We start from the raw sequence: 26,024 nt of genomic DNA on the forward strand, positions 1-26,024 counted from the left end.
CACTCCCTTACCTCACACTCTATCTTCTTATCCATTGCCAGCCACCAATAACTCAAACACAATTCCTCCTTAGTTCTGAAAATGCTTTGGTGACCCTCATGGGCCATGCAAAGCATTTTTTTTGTATCGACTCAGGAGGAATTAACCTTGTTCCTCTGAACACTATGCCTTCAGAATTGTCATTCCTCCAATGACAACTCATCCCTTAATATTCCTAAAAGGGCTTCACCTCTTCACTCATCAACCTCTTCTCTCCCCAACGTTTCTCCATCTTCATGATCACATCATGCAACACTCTATCTTCACCAACTTCTTTCTTCCACCCCTCCCTTACTACAACACCTTCACTTACATTACAAACCTTTTCATCATCAGCTATTTCCTCATCATCTTCCACATCATTTACATTATCAATTCTTGTCAAGCAATCTTCAACGACATTGCTGTTCCCTAGCACATGCATAACCTGAAAATCAAAGTCTTGTAGCGCCACTACCCACTTCAAAATTCTGCTTGAAATATTATCCACTCCTTTTTCATGAACACTTAACTTAGCAGCTTATGGTTTGTTCTTATAATAAACTCCTTGCCACAGTTAAAGTTTTTTCAACTTCTTCACTGCTCAGAAGACTGCAAGCACTTCCCTTTCAATAACTGAATACATGATCTCAGCTGGTTTAAAGGCACATGAAATAAACGTTACAGATCTCTCAGCTCCACCTCGTCTCTGAACGAAAGTCGCACCCAGACCTTTCGTGCTGGCATCTGTGCATATGACATTTGCAAAATTGGAACAATAATGTTTTAAATCTTTTACATTCTGAAGTTCTTCTTTCAGCTGCAAAAATACATCTCTACACTTCTTGGCCCACTTGAATTCAACATTCTTTCTTTCTTAACAGGCTCCCCAACAGAAATGTCTTTTCTGAAAAACTTGCAACAAACTTACTGTAAAGGTCCACTAATCCCAAGAAAGAAGATAACTATTCCTTGTTTTGTGGCACAGCCATTAATCTAATGCTTTGCACAAGTTGCTTTTTGGGTCTTAACTTTCCCTAGTCCGCGTGTGACTAAGAAAGTTAAGTTGATCTCTAGTAAACTTACACTTCTCACCTTTGAGGGTTAGAACTGTGTCCTGTAAACTTCCTGAAACATTACGAAGTCTTTCATTATGTTCTTCAAGGGTGTCCTCAAAAATTTAAATATCACTCTGGTACACTTTCACCACTGACAAATCTCCCAACATACTGTCCATTGCTCTTTGGAAAACAGAGGCTGCAGAAACTAAGCCATACAGCATTCTTCTAAATCTATGTGTCCCATTAATTGTAATAAATGCTGTGAGATCCATGGAATCCTCATGCAGCCTAATTTGGTAATATGCAGAGGCTAAGTCTAAGGTGGAAATCCATTTTACATCACCCAGTGTACACATCATGCCATTAATCCCAGGTATAGGAAATCTTTCAACTACCACTGCCTTGTTTAAACGCCTCAGGTCCACACACAATCTGATATCTTCACTCTGTTTTCATGCTATCAATACTGGAGACAACCATTCAGTTTCCTCCACATTTTCAATCACTCCTGCAGCTTCCAAATTTCCCAATTCTTTGAGAACCGCTTACCTTAACTTCAAATGGAACCTTCCTCATCCTGCTTGCCACTGGACTACAATTGTCTCCAATTTTAATTATGTATACATATCATTTTAAACAACTTAATGAATCACAAAATACTTCTGGAAATTCATTGCAAAACACACTTTTGGGCTGATCAGACTTATCATATTCCCGATCATCATGACATTTGACCACATTCAAATCCACATCATCTCTTAATCTAATAGGTGGGTCAGAATTTGGAACCAATATGGTTCCTAAATCATGTTGCTGGAACCAGCTTATCACCACTTCACTCTTGGCTGCACATAGATCTTGCCTGCAGCCAATTTTCCCACATATTTAAGCATGCCTTCACATTATCCCACCAACTTATGGGCTCACCCTCGCCACCAGTCAATCTTATGCCTGCTTAAACAGTTGCACTTTACATTTAATTTATTTGGAATACTTATTTTGAAATGATTGTCAGTTTTGCACAAGAGTCACACTGCACCTTAACTTTCTGCTCCTGTTGGTGTATGTTTACTCCATATAAAAGCACCATCCACAGCTCCACTTCCAACAGTGTCTAAGCTCCAACTCTCTCAGTAACATTCTACTAACCACACATCAACAACTAATAAAATCTATTTGGTTCCATATTCCACTATTTTCCCCAAGATAGCACACCAAAATGCACTAGTAAATCGAAAGATGAAACCTATTAGCTTTGCCACTGCTTGTTTGCTTTGCATTCTATGACGTGCGGTCCTGATGTTCTAATGGGACAAGCAGGACTACATGTCCGTCAACGCAAAGAATAAACCTAGACTGTATAACATGGGTTTCTTATAGCTGGAAGTCAGGAGAAACTGAAGATGCCCCGGTTAACTTTGGATGAAGGAATGACAGTGCAGGCTGACCTCTTGGCCTGTCCTGGTGTCCTCGGATCGGGTAGCCCGAGCCACATCAATATGGCACAAATGAAGCAAGAATTCAGTTTAATTTACTTTGTTTATGGACACTGAAGGGGTCAACAAATTTAATTTTGTATACCATACAAAACTGCTTAACTAGAAACGCAGCACACTGATAAAAAGAAAAGATTTTAAAAACACAAGTCTACATTAGCTGTCTGGCCATGATATAAAACCGAACATCTTTTGCAGTCGTTATTCTGTTATTAATAGACATTGGACGTTACAATTTCCCACTAATATTTCTCAGGGCTGGACATATAAAGCGGTTTAAATCCTGTACACCTGTTACACAATAGCCATAAACATTGTTCTGTGTTCAATACTACTCACTTCCCTGAAATCTGTTTTGAGTAGCAAGTGTCTGTTTTGAATCCAATGAGTTGACACTTCTGCGTTTAATACCCCCCTGCTTCTGCTGAACGTGTGACTAATGAGCAAGTATTGTTTGAATGAAACTTAATTGCATTAAGAAGTCGTAAAAAGTTGGCAGGGCTATTTTGGACGGGCATGTCTCACCTATAGTTTCTATCTATTCCTGCCTGCAGTTTTAAGAGCAAAGTGTCACAAAACGACAGAGGGAACTCGGGAGTTTTCCCCACTGGACGCTGTCTCTGAGAGGGTGGGACAGGCCCTATCATGATAAAGGACAGACAGTCACTGTGAACGAGGCTCTTCGAGACAGCGGCGGAAGAGCGCGCAGACGGCAGGGGTGTGAGTTGAGGTGTACGGGGCTCTGCGCGCAGCATGGTGTGGTGGTGGAGGGTGGACTGCTAGGGATCTGCGTGCTCTTCTCGAGCTTGGTGTGTCTGCCTTGGTGTGTGGGTGGGTTTCGGTGTTCCTGGGGTTTGTATCTGCTCTCTAGGTGCTCTTCCCTGCGGCGGTCGGTGGACGGAGGGGATCACAGCTCCTCCGTTCCGGGGTCTGGCATAAAGTTCCGCCTCGCCCGGCCAGGGCGGGACGCTGTCTGGGTGTCGCTCCGCCCCGGCGAAGGGTGCCTCCGGGCTTTCCTCTCAGTATGGGCCCGGGAGTTACTGCTCTCCTGGGAGGGGCTGTGCCTGGGTGCTTCCTCCTCCGCTGTGAAGGGGTGGATCCCCGGTGTTTCTGCGCTAGAGGCTGGGTGCGGGACTCCGTCCTCCTCCCAGTGCGAGGCCACCCCTCGCCTCCGGTGCCCTGGTGCTGCTCTCGCTGGGACCATGCCGGGGCCACGGGGGTCGGTCCGGTCCTTGCATGGAATAAGTCCAGATGGGGCGGAGAACGGAACCCCCTCCAAGAGACCCGTGTGCCGGAGCCTATCGGGGTCCGAGGACTACGACGTGTCTTGCAAGGTCCGTGTCACCCCGTGTGCGACTAGTTACTACCCCTAACTTACCTCCCACTTCCACCCACCCGACGGACCCCTTGACTTATCTCACCTCCTCCTCCATCAACTCCCTCCCCAGACACCTCACCAACCAATGCCTTACGCCTCGCGCTGCCCTCTCTCGCGCGTGCCTCGTCCACACATTCTTCCACCCGGCTTCCTCAGTTATCTACCTCACTCACCCGTCGCCTCCACCTGCCGGGAAGGCGTGTGTAGTAAAAATGCAGGGGCACATCACAGAGTGGGGGTTCAGGGTGTGATGCACCGTGGAACAGAAGATGCATGGTGTGCTTGTATTGCATGGATACATGGTTTCTATTGTAAGGACGCAGGGGTGTTTTGTACGGATATAAGGAGTGTATCGTGGGGTGGAGTGCGCAGTATGTGTGGTGGATTGTAAAGATGAAGGGTGCAAGCTCTGTTTTGTATTATAAGGATGCAAGGCGTGTATCGTGGAGTGCGCAGTATGTGTTGTGTATTGTAAAGATGAAGGGTGCAAGCTGTGTTTTGCATTGTAAGGATGCAAGACGTGTATCGTGGGTGAAGTGCGCAGTATGTGTTGTGTTTTGTAAAGATGAAGGGTGCAAGCTGCATTTTGCATTGTGAGGATGCAGGGGGTGTATCGATACATAAAGGACTGGGTGGGAGGTGGTGTCTTGTTTCAGAAGGGTGAAGGGCGCAGTGTGTGTTTTGTAGACGGAAGGCGAAGGGTGTTTTGTATTATAAGTATACAGGCGGTGTATCGTTGAGGGTACAGGGTATGATTGTATTATGTAGAAGCAGGATGTGTTTTACAGCTAAAGGATGCAAGACAGTATTGTAGATTTGAGGGTGCAAATTGTGTTTTGTGGGGCAGAGGGTGCACGTTGCTGTGCACTGTAGGACGTAACTGTTTTGTAGGGCGGAGGGTGTTTGGGTGTCCTCTGTACAGTGGTGCATGCATGAAACACTGGAAGATGCAAGGGGCGTCCTCCGTACAGTAATGCATGCATTGAACACTGGAGGATGCAGGTGATGTCCTCCATATAGTGGTGCATGCATGGTACAATGGAGGATGCAGGGGGTGTCCCCCATTGCATACTGAAGGGTGCAGGTGGTGTCCTCCCTAAAGTGGTGCGTGCGTTGCAGGATGTAGGATGCAGGGGGGTGCCCTCCATGCAATGGTGCATGCATTACACACTGGAGGATCTAGGGGGTGTCCTCCATAATGTGCATGCATTGCACGCTGGAGGATGCCATACAGTGGTACATGCATGACACACTGTAGAGTACAGAGGGTGGCCTCCAGACAGTGGTGTATGCATTGAACATTGGAGGATGCAGGGTGTATCCTCCATACAGTGGTACATGAATTACACACTGGAGGATGCATGGGGTGTCCTCCGTACAGTGGTGTATGCATTGTAGTATGGAGGATGCAGGGGTTGTCCTCCATACACTGGTGCATGAATTCCACACTGGAGGATGCACAGGGTGTCCTCGAGTGGTGCATGCATTGCACATTGGAAGATGCAGGGGTGTCCTCCATACATTGGTAAATGTATTATACACTGGAGGATGCAAGGGTGCCTCCATACAATAGTACATGAATTGCACACTGGAGGATGCCGGAGTGTTTTTCACACAGTGGTGCACGCATTGAACACTGGAGGATGAAAGGGGTGTCCTTCATACAGCGGTGCATGCATTATGAACTGGAGGATGCAGGGTATGTCCTCCACACAGTAGTACATTTAGTATACACTAGAGGATGCCGGGTGCCTCCACACAGTGGTGCATGCATTGAGCACTGGAGGATGCAGACTATGTCCTCCATACAGTGGTGCATGCATTGTACAATGGAGGATGCAGGGGGTGTCCTCCATACAGTGGTGCATTTAGTATACACTGGAGGATGCAGGGTATGTGCTCCACACAGTAGTACATTTAGTATACACTAGAGGATGCCGGGTGCCTCCAGACAGTGGTGCATGCATTGTACAATGGAGGATGCAGGGGGTTTCCTCCATGCAGTGGTGCATTTAGTATACACTGGAGGATGCAGAGGTGTTAATGCGGCGCGGGCCACACGTAGTCCTGGGTGTCGTAGGTCTGTGTCACAACGAAGCACTCGCGGGGCCACTGGGCGGCCAGAGGGGACTCGCCCATTGTTGGGGGAAGGGGAGCGGCTTCCTTCACATAAGCAGACCCACCTCACACGGTCGTCGTCGGTGGTTTGAGCTGCATTGTACGTCACATTGACTGCGGGGGAACCTGCTGAACAAGAACCTTTCTATGCAGAATGTGAAGAGGTCACAGGAGTCGCGCGAATGTCGAGGTGCGGCCTCGCATTCCAGGGGCGCCACTGCAAGGAGGTTTGACAGCTCGCTTTTATCTCGCTCGGGGGACTTTGAAGCATTGACTCTTCCGCTGGCGCGGCAGGTGCAGTGGCGCCGGGCCCCAGGAGTCCAGTTAGCTATGTGATTATTGTTTCAATTGGTACTTCAAACAGCAGCCTTCCTTGTACCAGGGCCCATTACACACTGGCTACTCTTCTTGGCAGGAGAGTTGGGTGTAATGGCTTTTAGCCGGGCTTCCTAAACCTTTGTTGGTTTTTCACTTCGACCTTATTTGACTAAAACAGTTTACCTTATCTTTTTTCTCAATCAGGACATAGGCTCACCTACTAAACCTGTTTCTCGTGTGATCGTGTAATATTCCCTTCGCCCTTTGGCCTACCTGTTCTTAGTTGGGAAATGTGCGATTCACGCTCCCCACCCCCTAATCTCACTGACTAAGCTGAAGCTACGCCCCGACGCTGCTTCTGTGGGTGCGTGGCTGCAGCCACCGGGCTTGGCTGGGAGCTGAACCCCCGTCCTTCCTGCTAGACACATGCTTGCCGAGGATAGCCCAGACTCCGTCAGTTCCATTCATTCAGTATCCGTGGCCGAGCAGGTGGATGGAGACCACTGCTTTAAACAGGCAAGTTCTGTCAGGCACTGAGAAGCTGCACGCCTTAAATGTGAAAGGCAGAGTAGCAGCACTTCACAGCAGGCATGCAGTACCTTTAGAGGCAGATAACCAGCCCTTCTCAGCAGGCATGCAGTACCTTTAGAGGCAGATAACCAGCCCTTCTCAGCAGGCATGCAGTACCTTTAGAGGCATATAACCAGCCCTTCTCAGCAGGCATGCAGTACCTTTAGAGGCAGAGTCCCAGCCCTTCTCAGCAGGCATGCAGTACCTTTAGAGGCAGAGTCCCAGCCCTTCTCAGCAGGCATGCAGTACCTTTAGAGGCAGAGTCCCAGCACTTCTCAGCAGGCGTGCAGTACCTTTAGAGGCAGAGTCTCAGCCCTTCTCAGCAGGCGTGCAGTACCTTTAGAGGCAGAGTCCCAGCCCTTCTCAGCAGGCATGCAGTACCTTTAGAGGCAGAGTCCCAGCACTTCTCAGCAGGCGTGCAGTACCTTTAGAGGCAGATAACCAGCCCTTCTCAGCAGGCATGCAGTACCTTTACAGGCAGAGTCCCAGCCCTTCTTAGCAGGCATGCAGTACCGTTAGAGGCAGAGTACCAGCAACTCTCAGCTGACATGCAGTATTTTTTGTGGCAGAGTACCAGCCCTTGTCAGCAGGCATGCAATACTCTTAGAGGCAGAGTACCAGGACTTCTTAGTAGCAAACAGTTACTTTGGGATCTAGAGTACCCACACTTCTGTAATTCTATTTCAAGGCACTGTAGGGTAGGGGTTTGAGCTCAGATATAAAATCATAAGTTATCGCACTTTAGATAGGGTGACGCCCAGCTGGGAGTATTTCTTTCACACGGACTGTCTCTTTCGTGAACAGAAAGATGGAACAGTTAAAAAGACGAACAGCAACAGTGAAGAGCAGACACATTAGCATGAGACGACCCCCAATTGGGTTTTATATATATTCAAGTGTAACATTAAACAAATTGGCAGATATCGCACGGACTTTTTATTAGCCAGTCGTTACTAACTGCTCTGCAGTTGCTCAGATGTGCTTGGGTTTTGACAGAGAGCTGTATCCTAACAGGAATAGCCAGAATATAGTCAAAATGCCCTCAGTATGACTAGGATATGAATTATTATGTTGGTGAATAGATTAAACAGAATGTCATCAAAAACATCAGCAACATGTCAAAGATGTGATGTCTGGGAGAGACAGGGTGCTGCCAAGACTCCCACCATATGTCAAAAGTGGACCCATGTGATATCTGGGATAGCCGCCTCTGCTGCAGGAGTGCCAGGAGACACCTTGAGGGACAAGGGGACCTTCTGGCCGCCAGCTGGCCTGGCAGTGATGTCCGGCTGTCCTTAGCCTGTGTATCAAAGATCGTAATAAATAAATGAACCTTATCTAGACCCACAGTGCACTTGCTCCCTTTTAATGTCCAATGAAGCAAAAGAAAAAGCCTTAAATGACCAGTAAATTTCGAGATGTTGGCCGTAATTTCCATTTGTACCTCGCCGTCAAGCAGCATGGGAAGGACTGAGTGACCAAATACTGGAGTGGGAACATAGGAGCATGAAGCTGTTCTAGAGGCTTTTAAAGATTAAATGCTCTTGTAACAGATTTCTCCATATTTTTCCTGGGTAGATGAGATTTGTGTTTTTAGTCGGGAATTTGGGAAGATGCGAGTATCCAGTTTTAATCCTTTTAAGAGGGTGAGTTGGAAACAATTTGACTGTCATGTGTAAGATGCTCGATTTCTGAGAAGCAATGATGACTTTAAGGCAGACGAGGCCTATGGAATGGAAGCGGTCTCTCAGGACTGGGTGCTATGACCTTGTGGTTAGGTGAGAGTCAATGGCAGTGCTGTTGAGCGTTTTGGGGAAGTTGAGTGAAGCTGGAACAAGATGGCAGACATCTGGGTTATGGACCAGATAGTCTTTTGGGTAAGACCAGGCTATACAGCCCATGGAACTCTATAGACAAGGGCTTCAGTTGATATCATGAGAGGCTGCCAACTGATTCCATGCTGACAGCTAAAAGTAATTACAGTTTTTCGAGAAACTAAATACTCCGATGAATAAAATGGTATGGTTAAATGACTTCCATTACTAATAAAAAGGAGTCAGTATTTAGGATTCTGTGTCCCGAAAAGTTGTCCTGAATTGCGATTATCAGGTCTGAAGACGAAGCTAAAATACAGGGCTGCCAGGTGTGTGTTTAAAGTCGAGAAATCAGGGGTCCTCTGTAGGTTGTAAGAGGCAGGGTGTTGTGCAGTGAAGAAAGTAGGGTTGTGGAGCTGAGAATCTTTAACTGCAGGGGATGTGTTTTTTGAGTGGAGGGTGCAGGACTGCTTATTGTATAGGTTGCAAGATGTGGCGGTTTACGTGCATAAGGGCGAATGCAAGGTCCTATGGTTGGAGGATGCAGGCCTTGTTTTCTGTGCAGGAAGATAAATGGAGTGTTTTGCAATGGAGATTGCAGATTGTGTGCTGTGCAGTGGTTACTGCATAGTGGGTTGAATTGTATCTCAGTTACGTTTACATAGTGCTTCATGCATGTCCCATGCTCTTATCTTGACCCAAGTCGCCGCATCTGTATAGCCTCACTTTTAGTGGAGAATGCATAGGGCATTTTGTGGGTCGTACGACGCCTAGTTTTTTTGGGGCAATGGGTGATGTACTGGTGCAAAATGTGCGTGCTGCTTAACAGACGTGCAGTTGGAAGGGATATTTTCTCCAACCGGGTCTTCAGTTTTCTGCAGTGAGTCACGAAGGGATGTTGTAAACTAAATTGATGATGCAAGGTGTGTTCACTGGACGACGTGGCCGTGTTGTCGAACGGAGGGATGTACTGCGATGCTTTGTGGAGGGGGTGCATGTTTTGTAGGTCGAAAAATGCAGAGTGACAGGCAGGGTATGTTTGTCTGTCGGGGGAAAGGTGGTGAAAGATGGATTGTAGTCGGGGACCAAGATTCTGGCAACTGGTGGACGTGGGAGCCTTTTATTGAGTGAAGGATGCGGTGACGTGCTTTGTGGGGTGTGCAATGTGTGTTCATTGGAGGATTCAGCGTGTTTTGTTGAATGGAGGGTCGCTGTGGCATCCTCTTGGCGCAGGGTGCTGGGTGTGTTGTTGAGTGGTGTTGAGGGCGTGTGCTGTAGCTTGGAGGATGTTGCACGGGTCCGGTAGAAAGCTTCTTCTCTTTTCTGATGCAAGTCCTCTGCCCTGGTCTGTTATCGTCAGTCACGTGACTGCCTCTTGAAGGAAGCTTGTTGTGTGGGTGGATAATCATGTGGGTGTGGTGTGCACACACTGGCAGTTACAGATGAAGGTCTTTGATATCATTTGGTGACGTTTCCCGTGCACCGCTGTAAAGTCACTGTGTTATCGTGGTGTTTGTTGGATGGGTCGCTATGGATCGGCCAACTCGTCAGTGTCATCAATACTCAGTCTACTACAAGACCCCCCCACTCAGTAATGCTAGCAACACTCGATCCTCTGCCGGATCACCCTGCTAGCCAGTGTCAGACACACTGGATCCTTTCCCGAATCACACTTCTCAGTAACGCCGTCAGCACTAAACCAGACCACACCACACCAGGAAGTTAATTAAACTAGAGTCACGAGCACCCACTTCCTCTTCCAAATCATTCTGTAAACCAGTGTCATCAGCACTAAGTCCTTCAGCAGATAATCCAACAAACTTGATCCCCATGAGATCACTTTGTAAGCTGGTGCCATCAGCACTTAAACAACTGTTGGGTATAGCTGCAAACCAGGGCCCCTAGCCTTCACTTCCTCCACCAGATCAGCCTGCAACTAGTGCCAGGCGCTTGTTAACCCCACCTGTCCACCCTACAGAATAGTGTCATCCATACTTGATCCACTGCCACACTGTCATGCTGGCTCTCTCAATCTTCTTTTGGAGTACCTGTAAACCAGTGGCATCAGCACTCAATCCGCTATTGCGCCAACCTGTAAACTACTGTCACCAACCCTCAATTCCCCCACCAGATCCACCTGTGGACTTGTGCCATTATCTCCCTTTCCCCCTGTTTATGCTGCAAAGTAGTATCATCCAACTTGATCCTCTGCTGGACTAACCTGCTCACTAGTGCCATTGACATTCGATCCTCTATTGGAGTATTCTGCCAACAAGTGCCATCGTCACTCGATCCTTAACCGATCACCCTGCAAACTAGTGCCATAAGCACTGAATGCCTCGCCAGATGAGCCTGCAAATGTACTATCAACACTCATTGTCTGCCAACTACTGCCACCATCATCGATCACCATCCGGTCAGTCAGTGAATTTGTGGCATCACCCGTTTTTCCTCACAAGATTACTCTGTATTTGAGTATCCTCAGCACTCGATCCTCTACCAGATCAGCCTGCAAATGAATGCGAGGAGAACTTGATCTCTACATGATCACTTTGTAACCTAGTGTCATCAGCACTGAATCTTCGACTCAATCGGCACTTGAACCTCCTCCAAATCAGCCTTCAAACAAGTGTCACCAGAAGCTGATCACCAGCTCACCCTGCCAATGTGCGCCCTCCACATCTCATCCTCTGTTAGATCACCCTACTCTCTAGCGGCATGGGCACTCGATCCTCTTTAGGAGTACCCGTAAATCTAGTGCCATACGCGTTCAATCTCCACCTGATCACCCTGCAAACTAGTGCCAGCAGCATTCGATCCCAGTGTAAACTAATGCTGGCACTCAATCCTCTACCACAACACTTCTTGTCCATTTGACTGCTGTTGACCCTTGCTGAATGATTACTGAAATCCGGGCACCCCAACTGAGCCATTATTAGAAGCTGGGGACCCCCAGCCTAAGCAATTTCTATGATTTGAACCTAAAAATAATACACAGAAAATTCAAAAGTGAAAATACGCCGAAAAATGCCCAAATATTGACATATTTAGTTTAATTCACTATCAAATACAGAAAAGGTTTTACAATTTTGCTTCTTCATTTGAATACAGTTTATTAGTTTAAATGTATTCATTTTTGTGTTATTTAATTTTATAAAACAGTCGCTGACCCCCAAGGGTCCTCGTACCACAGGTTAAAAACCACTGGTCTACCACATCATCCTGAAAATTAGTGCCACCCGCACTTGATCCCTTTGAGATCACTCTTTGAACAAGTGTCATCTGAACTCAATCCTCTACCTGATCATCCAACAAACTACAACCACCAGCACCTGATTCCCCCACTGGGTGAGTCTGCAAAGTAGTGCCCTCAGTACTTGATCGCCACCAGATCAGCATAAAAGTGAGCGTCTTCCACACGTGTTCTTCTACTGTATCGCCCTGCTCACTAATGCCACCTGCATTCTTCACTCCGCTCCATCTCCCAGGAAGCTATTTCCTGTATTGCATGATCACCTTCAGATCCCTTTGCAAATCAGTGCTACCGTTAATCAATCTCCTGTCATAGCCCCCTCGTAACTAGTGCCCCCAGCACTCATTCTCTACCATTGAAACTGCAAACTAGTTCCCAGCGCCATCAAAATGCAAACTAGTGACACCAGCACCTAAATCCCTGGTGGATGACTGTGCGAGCTAGTGCTATCAGCAACCTATCCTAACCCTACAAACTAGTCCCTGCAGTGTTTGATCCCTCACAACTCACCAGAGCTCAAAGGCCTGGGACCCTCCTCCTCCCCAAGAGCACCTGATTCATTGTGCTCCTCATCCTTCAATTCCCTATGAGGGCCCCCGGGCTACTGTCCTGTGAGTGATCCCATAGGAGCCCCTGGGCCTCGATTCACTAGTGGGGGCCAGCATTCTACCCCTTGAGAGCACTCAGCTCACTAGTACATGCACTTTACTAAAAGTGCTTCTCTGTGGTGTGTGCAGGGGTTAGTTAGAAGTAACAGGATAGTGAATCACCAGCCTGGGCCTCCGAGCCCTCATCCATCCAGGAATTAAACCTGCACTTTTTCGTACATCCCCAGTGCAGCTCCACCTATCCTACCGCATAGAGCTATAAGTGGGCCGGGTCCTTCTGGTGCTCAGCACCGATAGTTGTGAAAAGCAGGTGCTGAGATAGGTCCCTATCGGGTTCTCCATTTTTGCCCTCACCCTCAGTAGAAAAAAAAATCTTAACTGGGCAGCAGTACCACCCTGCGCTGCCTTTGATATAACTTCAAAGAGACTCGTTGTAGTTCTTTCACAGTCTCATCATTTTAGAATTAAAGGAATTTCAATAATTTATACAATAAAGTCATTGTTGGTTATTAATCGTATGCAACTAACAGCCGTTGACAAAGCCAATAGTCCTGGCTTGTTGCAGGTGTAATGTTACTTGTTGTATTATATATATAAGGCTGCAGTGACAGAAAGAAACAGCAAAATACTAGTCGGGCGGCACACCATGCTAAGCAGATTTTTAGTTTATGCGTTTTAAGCCACGCCCCTAATTACATCGACCACGCCCCTTAGAGAGACCCTCTAGTTTTTTCATCCCACTTCAAGCCCTGCTTCCGCATCTTCCTACAACGCCCCACCTGCACCTCAGCCGCCTGCACTTGCAGCAGCGCCTCGTGCACACCAGACCGCCTCGCGCATCGCCAGGCCGGTGTTTTCCATCTGGGTGCAGCTCAGGGCTGGGTGCTAGGCGCTGTTTACTTAGAAGGAGGCGGCCCTCGGATCCAGGACTTTGCTTTTGTCGTCGAGAATAGTTTCATGCCGCTCTGTGATGATGCGGAAGCGTGTAGCGCCTGGGAAGCAATGTCAGTGGCGCAGCAGGTGCAGTGGCAGCGGGGCAGAAGAGGGCTGCGGAGCCCGCTGCGTCACTACTGTACAAACCGCGTGTGTGTGTGCCTGATGGGAGTGCAGGGAGGAGCACTGCAGCATGGAAAGTCGCCGAATGCCTGTCAAGAGAGCAGGGAATACGAGAGCAAGTGGCGGGAGAAAGCAAATGCGGCAAGAGGGAGGGTGTGTTCAGTGCCTCTGCTGCGCTGTAATTCACTCCTGAGATATAATGCATTAACCCACCGGTTTCCGCATCTATTCATTAAACCTCTACTCCCGCCCACTTCTCTTCTCCACTTCCCACCTCTATAAGGTCAAAGTCTGGATGTAGGTGACTTTGTGGCCTACAGAGTCCTGAATCTCTCCGTCTCCGTGCCATACGCTGCCTCGGGGGCAATGAAAAGCACAGGCCAGACTTTGCAATGCGACGGTCCGAACCTGGCCCCTCCTTTATCAAAAGCCAGTGTTCCCTTGGTAATACACTTAGTATATCTACTATCTGATCTCAGCACTGACGTCCCTTTCATTTCCTATGCCTAAGCGACTGCAAATGTCTACACATTTTCCGGGTGGCAGAATTTCCCATTTCCTGGTATAAACGAGTTTGTGTGAAGGTGACATGACGTTGGTGCCGTTTGTGGTATGATGAGATAGGCTCAGCTAATCGGACTTGGAATGTACGCCACATTGAGATGTGGGCATTTGCTATCTGTTAATACCCGCAGTAGAGAAAAACAATAATTAATAATGCCCGCATAGCACTACACACCGGTATTGGAATAATGCGCTTTTCATACCGGCATAATCATTGGTTTAGGAGTTTACTTGCAAGGCTATTATGTATTAGGCGAACATGTCTCTGGAAATATGGGGGAAATCAGGACACTGCACCAGCCCAACCTAACATAATGATACTATGCATAGACGGGTCAAAGTCCTCACCCAGTGCCTGGATTGCCATGTAGGGAGGTCCACTTCTGGCAATGCATGTAGTCGGGCTTATGGAATTGTTTTTTTAGTTTGACAGGGATGGAGAAGGGACTTGTTAATTTACGAACATCCAGAATATGAGTGTTTCGTTCACTAAATATAACTTACTAATTAAGACAATGCAGGTCTTTCGCCACAAACTGTTATAGTATGATAATAACTACCATTTATAGATTTCTAAATTTTGGATACGCTGGGATTGTTTGCTAAATAAGACTTTCCCTAAAACCTATCGTAATTAAAATTACTGCTTAATAGCAACGCATTTCAAAACTGCAAAATTGCACTTTTTTTAACTTACGAAGAATTTTTCCTACAGACTATAATTCACAAATATATCACATCTATACCTGATATAGAATGGAATGTGTACACTGAACGTTTAGGAATCCTTTCATTGCACTGTCTCCTCTTTTATCACACAGAACCGTCCACTGAACTCTTTCCCTTTTGTCTCTGTCCTGGGATATCCCCTTCATTTTAATGGGTTTTTGCCCATCTCACAGGTGATGCTGCTGGGAGACTCAGCCGTGGGGAAAACCTGTATCGTGATGCAGTACAAAGATGGCGCCTTCCTGTCGGGCACATTCCTAGCCACTGTCGGCATTGACTACCGGGTGAGACCAGCACAGCCTTTCACCTCTTAAAACTTTCTAATGCACACTTTTACCGAGGCTCGCAGAGCGAGACAACCCAGATCTGTGGAAATATTAGGCGCGATCTGCAGGGGAAATACTACAAATCTATAGAGACATTCGGAATAGCTCTGGGACCACTATGAAAAGAACATAAACTCCATTATGCATAGTACCCTCAGAATCGTGGGGCAGCCGCCCCCCTGAAGTTTTGCGTCAAGTACAACAGGAGCGACTGTACTTCCCATCACTTCCTTGCGCCCCATACACTAGATTCTGTATTCCCAGCAAGTTCCAAAACCACTGTAGCAAAAACTCAATAAGCAAATGTTGTATCACCCACCCTCAAAATGCTAGAATCACCTGCTTAGCTGCTAAAGATAAGTTTATCAAGGTAAAGCTATAAAGTAGAATGAGGAGGGCCCATGTAGAGCTAGAAAGTAGCAAAAGGAGGAATGTACGAGTTATACAAGAAAGGAGATTTGTAAAAAGCCTTAAGAAACATCAGAATTGAGGCCTTGGGCCAGCAATGTCAAGTGAGGTAAGCGTTGCTGTTTTTGCCTGTTGATCAGGAATCATTTCAGTTTCTTGAGAACATTTCACTTGAATACGTGCATTAACAGTTTGTTAATGTGAATTTCAAAGTCGATAGTATTGAAAACCGCAAATGGGTCCCTCAGGACCAGGGTCTCAATGCCACCACAGTATATTAAAGGGTTCCTGCATCATGATGGCACTTTATGTCCCTCATACACTCCATCACAGGCTTAGATGCATTTGGCTTCAGTAGTTCTATTGCCAATGGGTCCTAGAAAGTGAGATTCCGCCCTCTCCAGTTTCATCATCAGAGCCTCTTCTCCTCCAATGAATGCACCCTCTCCGGGATGCCCAGGAGAAATGTATTCTACCAGCATGGCCTGGATGTACATATTGAAGTCCTTGCTCTCTGCTCCTTGGAAACTCCTCCAATACACCCATTGTTTTTCTAGGGCGATTCTTGCAATCCTTCTCCTTTTCTTGGAGGAGAATGCACTGTTCTCTCAGGTACACGATCCCTGTATTTGTCTGCTCTTGGTATAGAACACTTTTGTCTGTCATGTCCTCCAGCATAAGCATTTGCTCCTCTAGTTTAGACCTATTTGTTTGTATGTCTTTATGCCCCTTCTGCAGGCCCACTTTGACTGAAACAATTCTTGTTTTTTTAGAAGCACAAATACTTCTCACATTAAACTGTAAGTTACTTGCCAACCTCTCTAGCAGGGGAAGCCTGCACTGCCAGGGATCTCCAACTCAGCTCAGCCTTCCCCCTGCTACAGCATTGTTTTTATAGAGGGTTTCTTTTTTTTCCTATGACTCTGCTATTGACTCGGGGTAAATGATGTTCACACCAGTCGGCCATGTGCTTCTTCCTCCTGCTTTGGTTTCTGCCATGGAGAAGTCTTTATGTATGATTTTCTCTTTTTAGGCTCTTGAGCCCACAACTGCGCTGCACCTCAGGCCCTGGGTTCAAGTCTCCATATCACCTCCCGGTCTCTTGAGATACCCTATGATGGTTTAACCACCAGTTCTAAGCGGTGGCCCTCTCACTCCGCAGCTCTCTGGTTCAATGTCAATCATAGGCCAGTCGAGGCAGTATCTGGAACCTAGCTCGATCCCTCACTCCTCCCAGACAGTGTTTCTCCAGAGCTCCTTTATGGGCCCTGTAGCATTTGACCCCCCCCCCATCAAAATTCAAACCAGGCCACTATGGCCTTTTCTATCCATACCTATTGGGGCCCCAAGGCAGCTGGAATGGTGGCCACTGAGTTAGGGACTCTGTCACCACCACCTAGTTGCCTTGGGGGGCCCAAGTACTGCAGTGCCATAGCTCCCGCTGCTCTTGCTCTTTCCTTAGTTTGGCCAGGGTAACTCCCTTCCTCGCATCCACCAAAATCAAATGGGAGCAGAGAAAGTTCAAGGCTACAGGCCCCTAATTATTGTGTCACACTCCTACACATTAGCTATACATGTTTGATGCCGGCTAGGAGATACCCTCGCCTTTTGCTACTTACACCGCTTGTGTCACCAAGCAATTTTCGCTCACACCACTATATGCCTTGGCGTTACAAGCTCCTTCACCAGCCCAACCCAGACTGCTCATGCACTCCTGCTGTGTTAGACAGGGCAGGGTGTCCTCAGTGAGTGCCCCTATGCATGCAGTTCTCTCTCCATCTCCAGGGTTTGGGCTTAGGCAGTGCTTAATTTGTGCTTGTTGTAACCAGTGCTAAGCACCAGCACTTATTTTTTGAGGACCGGCGCTTAGTCTTTTGTCTCAAGCATTTACAGTGAGCTAAAGACACATTTGGGAAAGACGAAGGAAGAGAAACACGAAAAAACTTCACAATGGGAGAAAGCAGAAAGCTGCAAGCATGAGCTGAAGGGACAGGAAGGGGTTTTAAATGGATTGAAGAGGCCCGAGATGACTTCAGGATTACGCTGCCTCAGTACTCCCTGTTTGCACATTTAATTGCAGCAGCCGCCTGTTTAAGAGGAAGGCTTTGAGCACCGGCACCTTTTTATTTACAAATTAAGCACCGGGCATAGGCAAACACTTGTCTTGCAATGCTCTGCCCCCTAAATTCCCCTTCGCTCTTTTTTGGTGCATTGCTGCCCCATTTTCCACTTAATGGGCGAAGGCCATTCTACTTGGCTTTCACCTGTATCGCTGTACCACTAGACCAGGTTGCATATCTGCACCTTGCATGCTAATGGTGGTCTGATGCCTCCTTCTCTGGCCCGATTGCATATTAGTATCCACTTACTCCAACCTGCCCTGCCATGGCTTTTTGCAAGCCCGCTGATATGCTATTGGGTCGCCATCTTGATGATCAGTCATGCCCCATCCATCATATCCTGTGTCCTGTAGTTGTTCATCACTGAATGTGTTTACCTTTCTTCAAGACTCGTAGCCATGGTTTTTCTTTTCGTCTGTTTTTGGTAGAGTGGTCACAATGAAGCTCTTCAGCTACAGGTCTACCGCTATCGTCATTCCATTTACTTTCCAATTTAATATAATACAATGCTTTGTTGTAGCAAATATAGATGGAATGTAGATTGAACAGTTCTAGGCTCATTTTATTCTATTATAGCTGTCAATTAGATCCATGTCACACTGGCAATGAGTCAGTCCTGATTTTTCAGCCTTCTTTACAAAGTGGGCTGGCACTTGTAGATTTACCTTGTTCATTAAATAGGTCTGGGCATTCAAGTCTCAGGGCCTGATTTAGCATTTGCCGGACGGGGTGCAATCTGCCAGGGTGGTGGAGGGCATTACCTCTGCCTCCCTGACAAGGCACCTTCTGCCAAACTTAGAGATAACTGCTGGCTCAGCGGCCTCAGCACACTGAAAGGAAACACCATCATGACGGTTCCTTTCAAGGTACAAACAGTTTGGTGGGGGCTGCAATTGTTTTTTTGTTAGCTATTCAGCAAAGTTTCCAAAGTTTTGGTTTTTCAGAAACAAACCCTCAAGGTGGGTCGTTTTTTAGTGCTAGCAGGGGAAGTCCAATCATTTTTTAAATGAAGTCTGAAGAGGGGGATATTTTGACAGAGTGCCAACAACGGCAAATGCGAGAGAGACGCAATAAGGGGGAGGAAACTCAACTCACCAGACAACTGATGGAAACCAAAGATAGACTTGAAAGGTGCACTTTGAAATCATATCGACAGCTCCTATATCGAGAGGGTGACCGATCGAGGAGGCTCCTGGCGTGGATCCTCCGAGGGGAGCAGCCACGCTCCTTAGTGCTTCACCTCACAAATCCCCAGCAGGGGAGAAGCGAGGACAAAGCAAGATATAGTTATGGTCTTCCGGGACTACCTTGAGAGAGTATATGCCAATCAGCGAGGACCCAGATCACGACAGTTTTCTGGAATACTTAAATGGAGCGGTCCTCCCCCACCTGAGTGAGACGGGGCTACAGGAGCTGGACTCTGATCTTATGCTTAAAGAGGTTAAAGCAGCTATTTAATCTCTCCCAGTGGGTAAACGTCCTGGCTGTAATGGCTTTACAGCCGAGTTTTATCAGGCATTCGCTACTGAACTCGCTCCTTCGCTTTTAGAAGTGTATAATGATGCATTTACTGATAATATACTACCAGAATCATGCAGGAGGGAATCATTGCTATGATTCCCAAGCTGGGAGCGGTCTGCTCCGATCCGGCAGCCTACCGGCCTATCACTATGATCAACCTAGATGTAAATATACTGAGTAAGATCCTCGCGACACGGCTTGGCCCAGAGATGACCCGGCTGGTCCATCCTGACCAAAGTGGGTTCATACCTGGACGGAACATGTCTATGAATACTCGTAGATTGATGCATGTGCTCCATGAGGTGGAAGATAGGTAGGAGGAATTGGCACTGGTCTCGATAGATATTGAAAAAGCATTTGACACCTTCAATTGAAATTATCTCTTGGCGGTCCTCGCAAAGGCGGGGTTTGGGCCGAAATTCCTGAGATGGGTCAAAATTCTCTACACGGAACCTTTAGCAAGGATCCGAATGGGGAAGACAATGCTTCGACAGACTGAAAATAGAGAGGGGCATATGACAGGGGTGTCCCTTATCGCCCTTGCTTTTTGCGATGGGTCTGGAACCATTGGCGCAGAGTCTTAGACATGGCGTGGGGAGATGGGGCATCACAGTAGGCGAGACGCGCCACCTACTGTCCCTGTACGTGAATGATACTCTTTTTTACTTAGCAGAGCTGAGGTCCTCTATCCCTGTTTTGCTCAGACAACTGGAATCCTTTCGGCAAATTGATACATGTATCAATGTAAATAAATCATTAATATTCCCACTGGAGAGCCTGGCAAAACTCCCATGGGAAGCTTTACAGCCTATGCCCCTAAGATGGGAAACTGATCACTTCTGATATCTTTGAATTATGGTGGCTCACATAGTCACACTGCGAAATCAGCTTAACATTGAGAGAGTACTGTCAGGTTTAAAGGGATCAGTACAGTTCTGGAACACCTTCCCCTTGTCGGTCATGGGGCGTGTAGCTGTGGCAAAAATGGTATTTCTGTCTCGATGCCTATATACTTTGCAGAATTCTCTTGGCACACTTCCTCGCTCGATATTTATTCATTTACATTCCTGCTTATTATCTCTGGTATGGTCAGGGGGCAAAGTAAGGTGAAACGTGAGACCCTTCACCTCCCATTAGAGGAGGGAGGATTGGCGTTGCCCAACCTAGAGTATTATTATTTAGTCTCTCAATTATAGCATGCATCGTGGTGGCTAGCAGAGGGGGACAACTGGGAGAAAACCCTTCTTAGGGATGACTCTCAAAACGAAACACTAGCACAGCTACTCCACACTGGGGGTGGTGGGGGCCACAAGCTTGCATACATAATAAAACACAGAACAACACTCTGGATGCGTGTGGTGAAGGTGGTCTTATAGTGGGCACCATTTGCTCGCGAATCTGACTTCTGGTACCTTCCAGCATTTCGACACCTGACCACTACGGTGGACGTTTGACCTTGGCGAGAGGGTGGGTGCCTAACGCTCGCAGACCTTTACCCCAGTGAGACTTTTGTAACCATTGAGGCGGCTCAGGACACTTTCGGGGTGAATCAGGGACAGGTTTTGATTTAAGCCAGCATACTCAATATTGTAAGAGGGATATGGCCCACATACCCTCAGGCCCCACCCTCATCGGCAATGCTTAGGGTACTCATCGAATATGGGGGGCAAGCACATCATATCTCACATCTACAGGGCCATGATAGCAGACACACCCAGGCACATTGTACGGGCCGGGGGGGCCTGGGACACTGAGCTGAATGTGTCACTTGAGGAGACACAGTGGAAGGCAGCATGTGCCCTGCTCCGACAGGGGATATGCATTGCTAGATTTAAGCTAATACATTTTAATTATATATATATCGCACATATATTACCCCAGTCTTTCTACATAGAATTGACCCTAATAAGTATGATAGCTACACTTGACCAGCAACTTTCCTACATTTAGCTTGGAATTGTCCTACAGTGCAAAAATTCTGGGGCTTTGTGGTCCAAACTTTAAGATGTATGGGGGGTGGAACTTGAACTGACTCCCGTTAAGTGTTTACTGGGGGCTATTAAAAAAAGAAAGGTAAACAAATTGAATGGAAATTCATGCAGCAAGCTGTATTGTTAGCCAAGCGCCGAGTGGCGATCACTTGGATGAGCACTCAGGGGCCTAGTGTAAAGGGATGGCTTAAGGATATCCAGGAATGGGCAGTGGCAGAAAAAATACAGCTAAGGCAGGTCAGATGGGATGATCACATAGAGAAAGATATACAAGCATGGCAGGGGATAGTCGTCCGGATAGAGGAAGTGGAAGAACCCGGCCATGACGTATCTAGGGGGGCTTGGAGTGAATCATAGTACAAATCTTGCTATACGGGAAAACAGTTCTAGTACTAAGGGGAACACAGTGTCTTTGTGTCTGAAGCAGATGTTCTGTACCCCTGCGATTTGTGTGAGGGACTGCCTCTGGGATGATTGGTTAGGAGAGGGAGGATGGGACTGGCTTATATGTGCAAGGTTGTTTACGGTACAATGTTTTGTATGTACTGCAAGTTTAACACTAATAAAATAAAAATAAATTCTTTAAAACAAAATGAAGTCTCAAAGGTAAATGCTTCTGAATCATCCAAAGCTATTACATTTTTTAAAGGCATGCAAATGTAAGGAAACTGTTCAGAAGAACCGCAAGGCAAACTTCATGTTTTGTTTGATTACAGGTGCGCAGTTGCTTCTGAACTTAACTTGTGGCCTACTCTAATTAATAACTTTCTGCTCCCCTACTTCAGTTCTTGTTTTACCTTGGGAAATGCAAGTGAATTAATAATTGATTTGTAACTTGTGGAAAATGCACTTCAGAAAATACAAACTCCTTCGTTAAAATTGCCAGTGAAGTTTTAAAGGGTCTCCAAGTATCTCCACTTGTTCAGTGGTTGATAAATAATACATTTGCTTTAAAGATAGGTAGAAGGTAGTTCATGAAGTGGATTTGTTTTCTTTGAAGGTAAGAGCCATTGTCCTTGGGCCCCCAGATTATTCTCACTACTATGCCTTTTACCAACCGAACTTTGTGTATAGACTTGCTGGTGGTAATGCTAAATGGTCCTACATTCTTCTAACTGTAAATGTTCTGTTTCACTCACAGTTAGTGCTCAATAGTCTAACAGCTTCAACAAACGTTTAATGATAGCACAAAGAAAGGGATAGCTTTCAACTACACCCAACCGTTGCAAACAATTATTTTTGTCCACTCCTAAAACAATGGCTGGGTTTTTCACTTTTCTTTCCCTAGTGGAAAGTTCTACCCATTTTGTAGGCACTAACAATGATCTAGGTGGACCATTGTGTCTTAGAGTATGGACATGTTAAGTAAAAACTGAATCAATACACTTGCATTGTCCACTAGCTCTGGTGCATACAGATCTCACGTGTACATACAGCTAGTTCACATCCCAAATCCACTCTCCCTTGCTATCGACCTACTCACGGACCCCTACCGCCATTGCTACACTAATACTGCCTACTCAAATGTTTAGTGCACCAGTTCCATCATAGGCACTATCCATTCAGTGTCTCTACTACATTTTCACTCCAGTAAAACTGGAGCCCATCTCTAGTCCTCACACCAACAGTACACTCCACATTCTATAGGTCACACCAACCAACACCCATCCCATGCACACCCTCATGCCCCAGTGGAAGAGGCACCTGTATTTCATGGCTAAACTAATGCCAAAAATAGGAAAAATAAAAAACAATGACTTTAGTACAAGGCTACTTAAACATCTATCAGAGCAGGCTTGGGCATGTGCTGAGTGGCTTCCTGAACTTGGTTCAGAAAGTGACTTTCCTTCAGAAATGACTTTAATTGACCCACCACTACTTCCTTGATCTTTTGTTGTAAAACATTTAAATATGAGTCTAATGTTTACAATGGTTGAGGACTAAGGAGCTTTTTTCTTCCATAAGGCCTTACAAGACCCATTTTGAGTGACTGTGGTGCTTCCCCCTTCAATCAGGTATTTGTTGATCAGGTTCTGGATTACAAGACTGAATTATTCTATATGGACCTTCAGGACCCATCAACCAGAGATTTGGTAGGTTTGATATTTTTCAGGAGTTTAATAACAAGCTGCCTCTTTATCTCATAAATAGAAGTGAAGGCCAAATACGATTCAGTATTGAATGGACGCTATCTGTTGTGTCACTTGGATAGTTTGTATGTATGTGGTATTTCTATATCACAAACCTTGCCAAAAGGCAGCGGAACACCGTTCAGGGTCAAAGATAAGCATAAAGTCAGTGAGTGATAGGAGACGTAGCTGGGTTGTAAATGGGTAATGAATTGTGATGTGATATTCTTTAAACAAGTTTGTCATCAGCTCTTTCCTAAACTGAGGAAGTGTTGAGCTGGTCCTGATAGATATGGAGATGTTGTTCCAGATCCTGGGTGTATAGTCGGAAATGACTTGCTGCATTAGTTTTTCTTTTTTACACTTCGTAGTCTGACCCCTGAAGGAGTCCCGGGTTTGGGTGTACCATGAAGCACAATTCAGTGCTGTCACCCCTCATGCTTTCATACCCTGAAGATGCTGAGGAAGGTTTTCAAGTGGATCCCAATCAGCACCCAGGCAACCATCACACATGCCCTGATCACAAGCAGTCTGGAGTATGGGAACACTCTCAATGCCAGGATCAACAAAAAAACTCACCAGAAGGCTGCAGACCATTCATAACTCGGCAGCCAGAATCATTCTCAACCTCCCATGCCTCACTCCCATCATACCACACCTGAAGGAGTTCCAATTCTTTAACTTTTAGCCATATTGCACGAAAGCCACACTGCTGTACAACATGGCTAAAAATCATGACAAAGCCAGTAGTTCTGTTTCTTGTCATTACCTTTTTTATTTTCCCTTCTCCTTGCCCTATTGCCATGCCACTTTTCTTAATCTTTTCATAGTGGAGAAGTGCTTAAGGGGTTTGAACAATGAAGTTTTGCTAAATGGTTTACTTGAAGACTCTAATGAACTTTGTATTAACGCTTTAACACCTTATTGAAAAGTATTGAAACAAAGAGTAATACACAAGAGATGTTTGCTACATAACAGAAACTAATTTAAGACATCAAATTAGCCAAATTGAAGCCTGAATTCGGATATTCTTTGATACAGCATCTATAGGAGAATGGACAGCGTGGACCTCCAGTAGCAGGGGCTCAATTCTTTGTTGATGCAGTAGGTTCAAGTCTAAAAAATCATGTAAATAAATGTCTGCAAAATTACACACATTTTGTCATTCTCAGTTTCTTAAAAAATCAGGAGTACTGTTGGGAAGCTGCAACAGTCTTAGATTGCGAGGCATACATGCAAGAATAAGCAGTCACATTCGTAAATATACCTGGTGCACATTTGCATCTGTGTACTAATTGCATAGCACAAGTGCATTTGCACTTACAAGTGATAATTTTCTCATCAAAGAAGCCTCTTACATCTCCACAAAATCAATAAGGGTTTATTCCCCAACATGGATGAAGACTTACTCCCGCCCTTTCTCCTGCCCTTGACAGGGATGCATCTCTGATTGTATCTAGGACAGGAATGAGCATAGCAGGAGTTTGTGAAGACCCACAAACTTGAAGGGTTATGGGCGTTCCCCTATTTTTCAAGGTCTTTCTGCTATGGGAAGTGTAGGAAAGTACCATCTTGCCTGGCATGTTACCACCATTTTTCACTGTATATATGTTGTTTTAGCCCTTTTGTCACTGGGATCCTGCTAGGCAGAACCCCAGTGCTCATAGTATGTGCCCTGTATGTGTTCCCTGTGTGGTGCCTAACTGTATTACTGAGGCTCTGCTAACCAGAACCTCCCTGTTTATGCTCTCTCTGCTTTCTAAATTTGTCACTGCAGGCTAGTGACTAAATGTACCAATTCTCATTGGCACACTGGTACACCCATATAATTCCCTTGTTTATGGTACTTAGGTACCCAGGGTATTGGGGTTCCAGGAGATCCCTATGGGCTGCAGCATTTCTTTTGCCACCCATAGGGAGCTCAGGCAATTCTTACACAGGCCTGCCACTGCAGCCTGAGTGAAATAACATCCACGTTATTGCACAGCCATTTTTCACTGCACATAAGTAACTTATAAGTTACCTATATGTCTAACCCTCACTTGGTGAAGGTTGGGTGCCAAGTTACTTAGTGTGTGGGCACCCTGGCACTAACCAAGGTGCCCCCACATCGTTCAGGGCAATTTCCCCGGACTTTGTGAGTGTGGGGACACCATTACACGCGTGCACTATACATAGGTCACTACCTATGTGTAGCGTCACAATGGTTAACTCCGAACATGGCCATGTAACATGTCTAAGATCATGGAATTCCATGATCCCTCGGGTCTCTAGCACAGAACCCGGGTACTGCCAAACTGCCTTTTTCGGGGTTTGCCACTGCAGCTGCTGCTGCCAACCCCTCAGACAGGATTCTGCCCTCCTGGGGTCTGGGCTGCCCCGGTCCAGGAAGGCAGAAGAAAGGATTTCCTCTGAGAGAGGGTGTTACACCCTCTCCCTTTGGAAATAGGTGTGAAGGGCTGGGGAGGAGTAGCCCATGGTGGTGCCCATCTCTGCATAAGCCAGTCTACACCAGTTCAGGGATCCCCCAGACCTGCTCTGGCGCG

The 26,024-nt window shown here is 46.4% G+C and overlaps 1 protein-coding gene across 3 annotated transcripts in view; it reads left to right on the forward strand.

Moving 5' to 3' along the window:
• Positions 1-26,024, forward strand: part of RAB37 (RAB37, member RAS oncogene family) — a 318,509-nt gene that overhangs the window by 143,901 nt on the left and 148,584 nt on the right. Inside the window, exons 1-2 of one of the 3 annotated variants that reach the window (XM_069200081.1) lie at positions 3,677-3,909; positions 15,157-15,267. The exons of 1 other annotated variant lie outside the window; for it this stretch is intronic. In XM_069200081.1, the coding sequence (XP_069056182.1) occupies positions 3,778-3,909; positions 15,157-15,267 (243 nt within the window). In that variant the 5' untranslated portion in view covers positions 3,677-3,777. Of the gene's footprint in view, positions 1-3,676; positions 3,910-15,156; positions 15,268-26,024 lie in introns of those variants that run through there. One more of the 3 variants, XM_069200083.1, reaches the window with a different exon arrangement.

Source organism: Pleurodeles waltl, chromosome 7 (genome assembly GCF_031143425.1).
Source record: "Pleurodeles waltl isolate 20211129_DDA chromosome 7, aPleWal1.hap1.20221129, whole genome shotgun sequence".
NCBI classification, from domain to species: Eukaryota; Metazoa; Chordata; class Amphibia; order Caudata; family Salamandridae; genus Pleurodeles; species Pleurodeles waltl.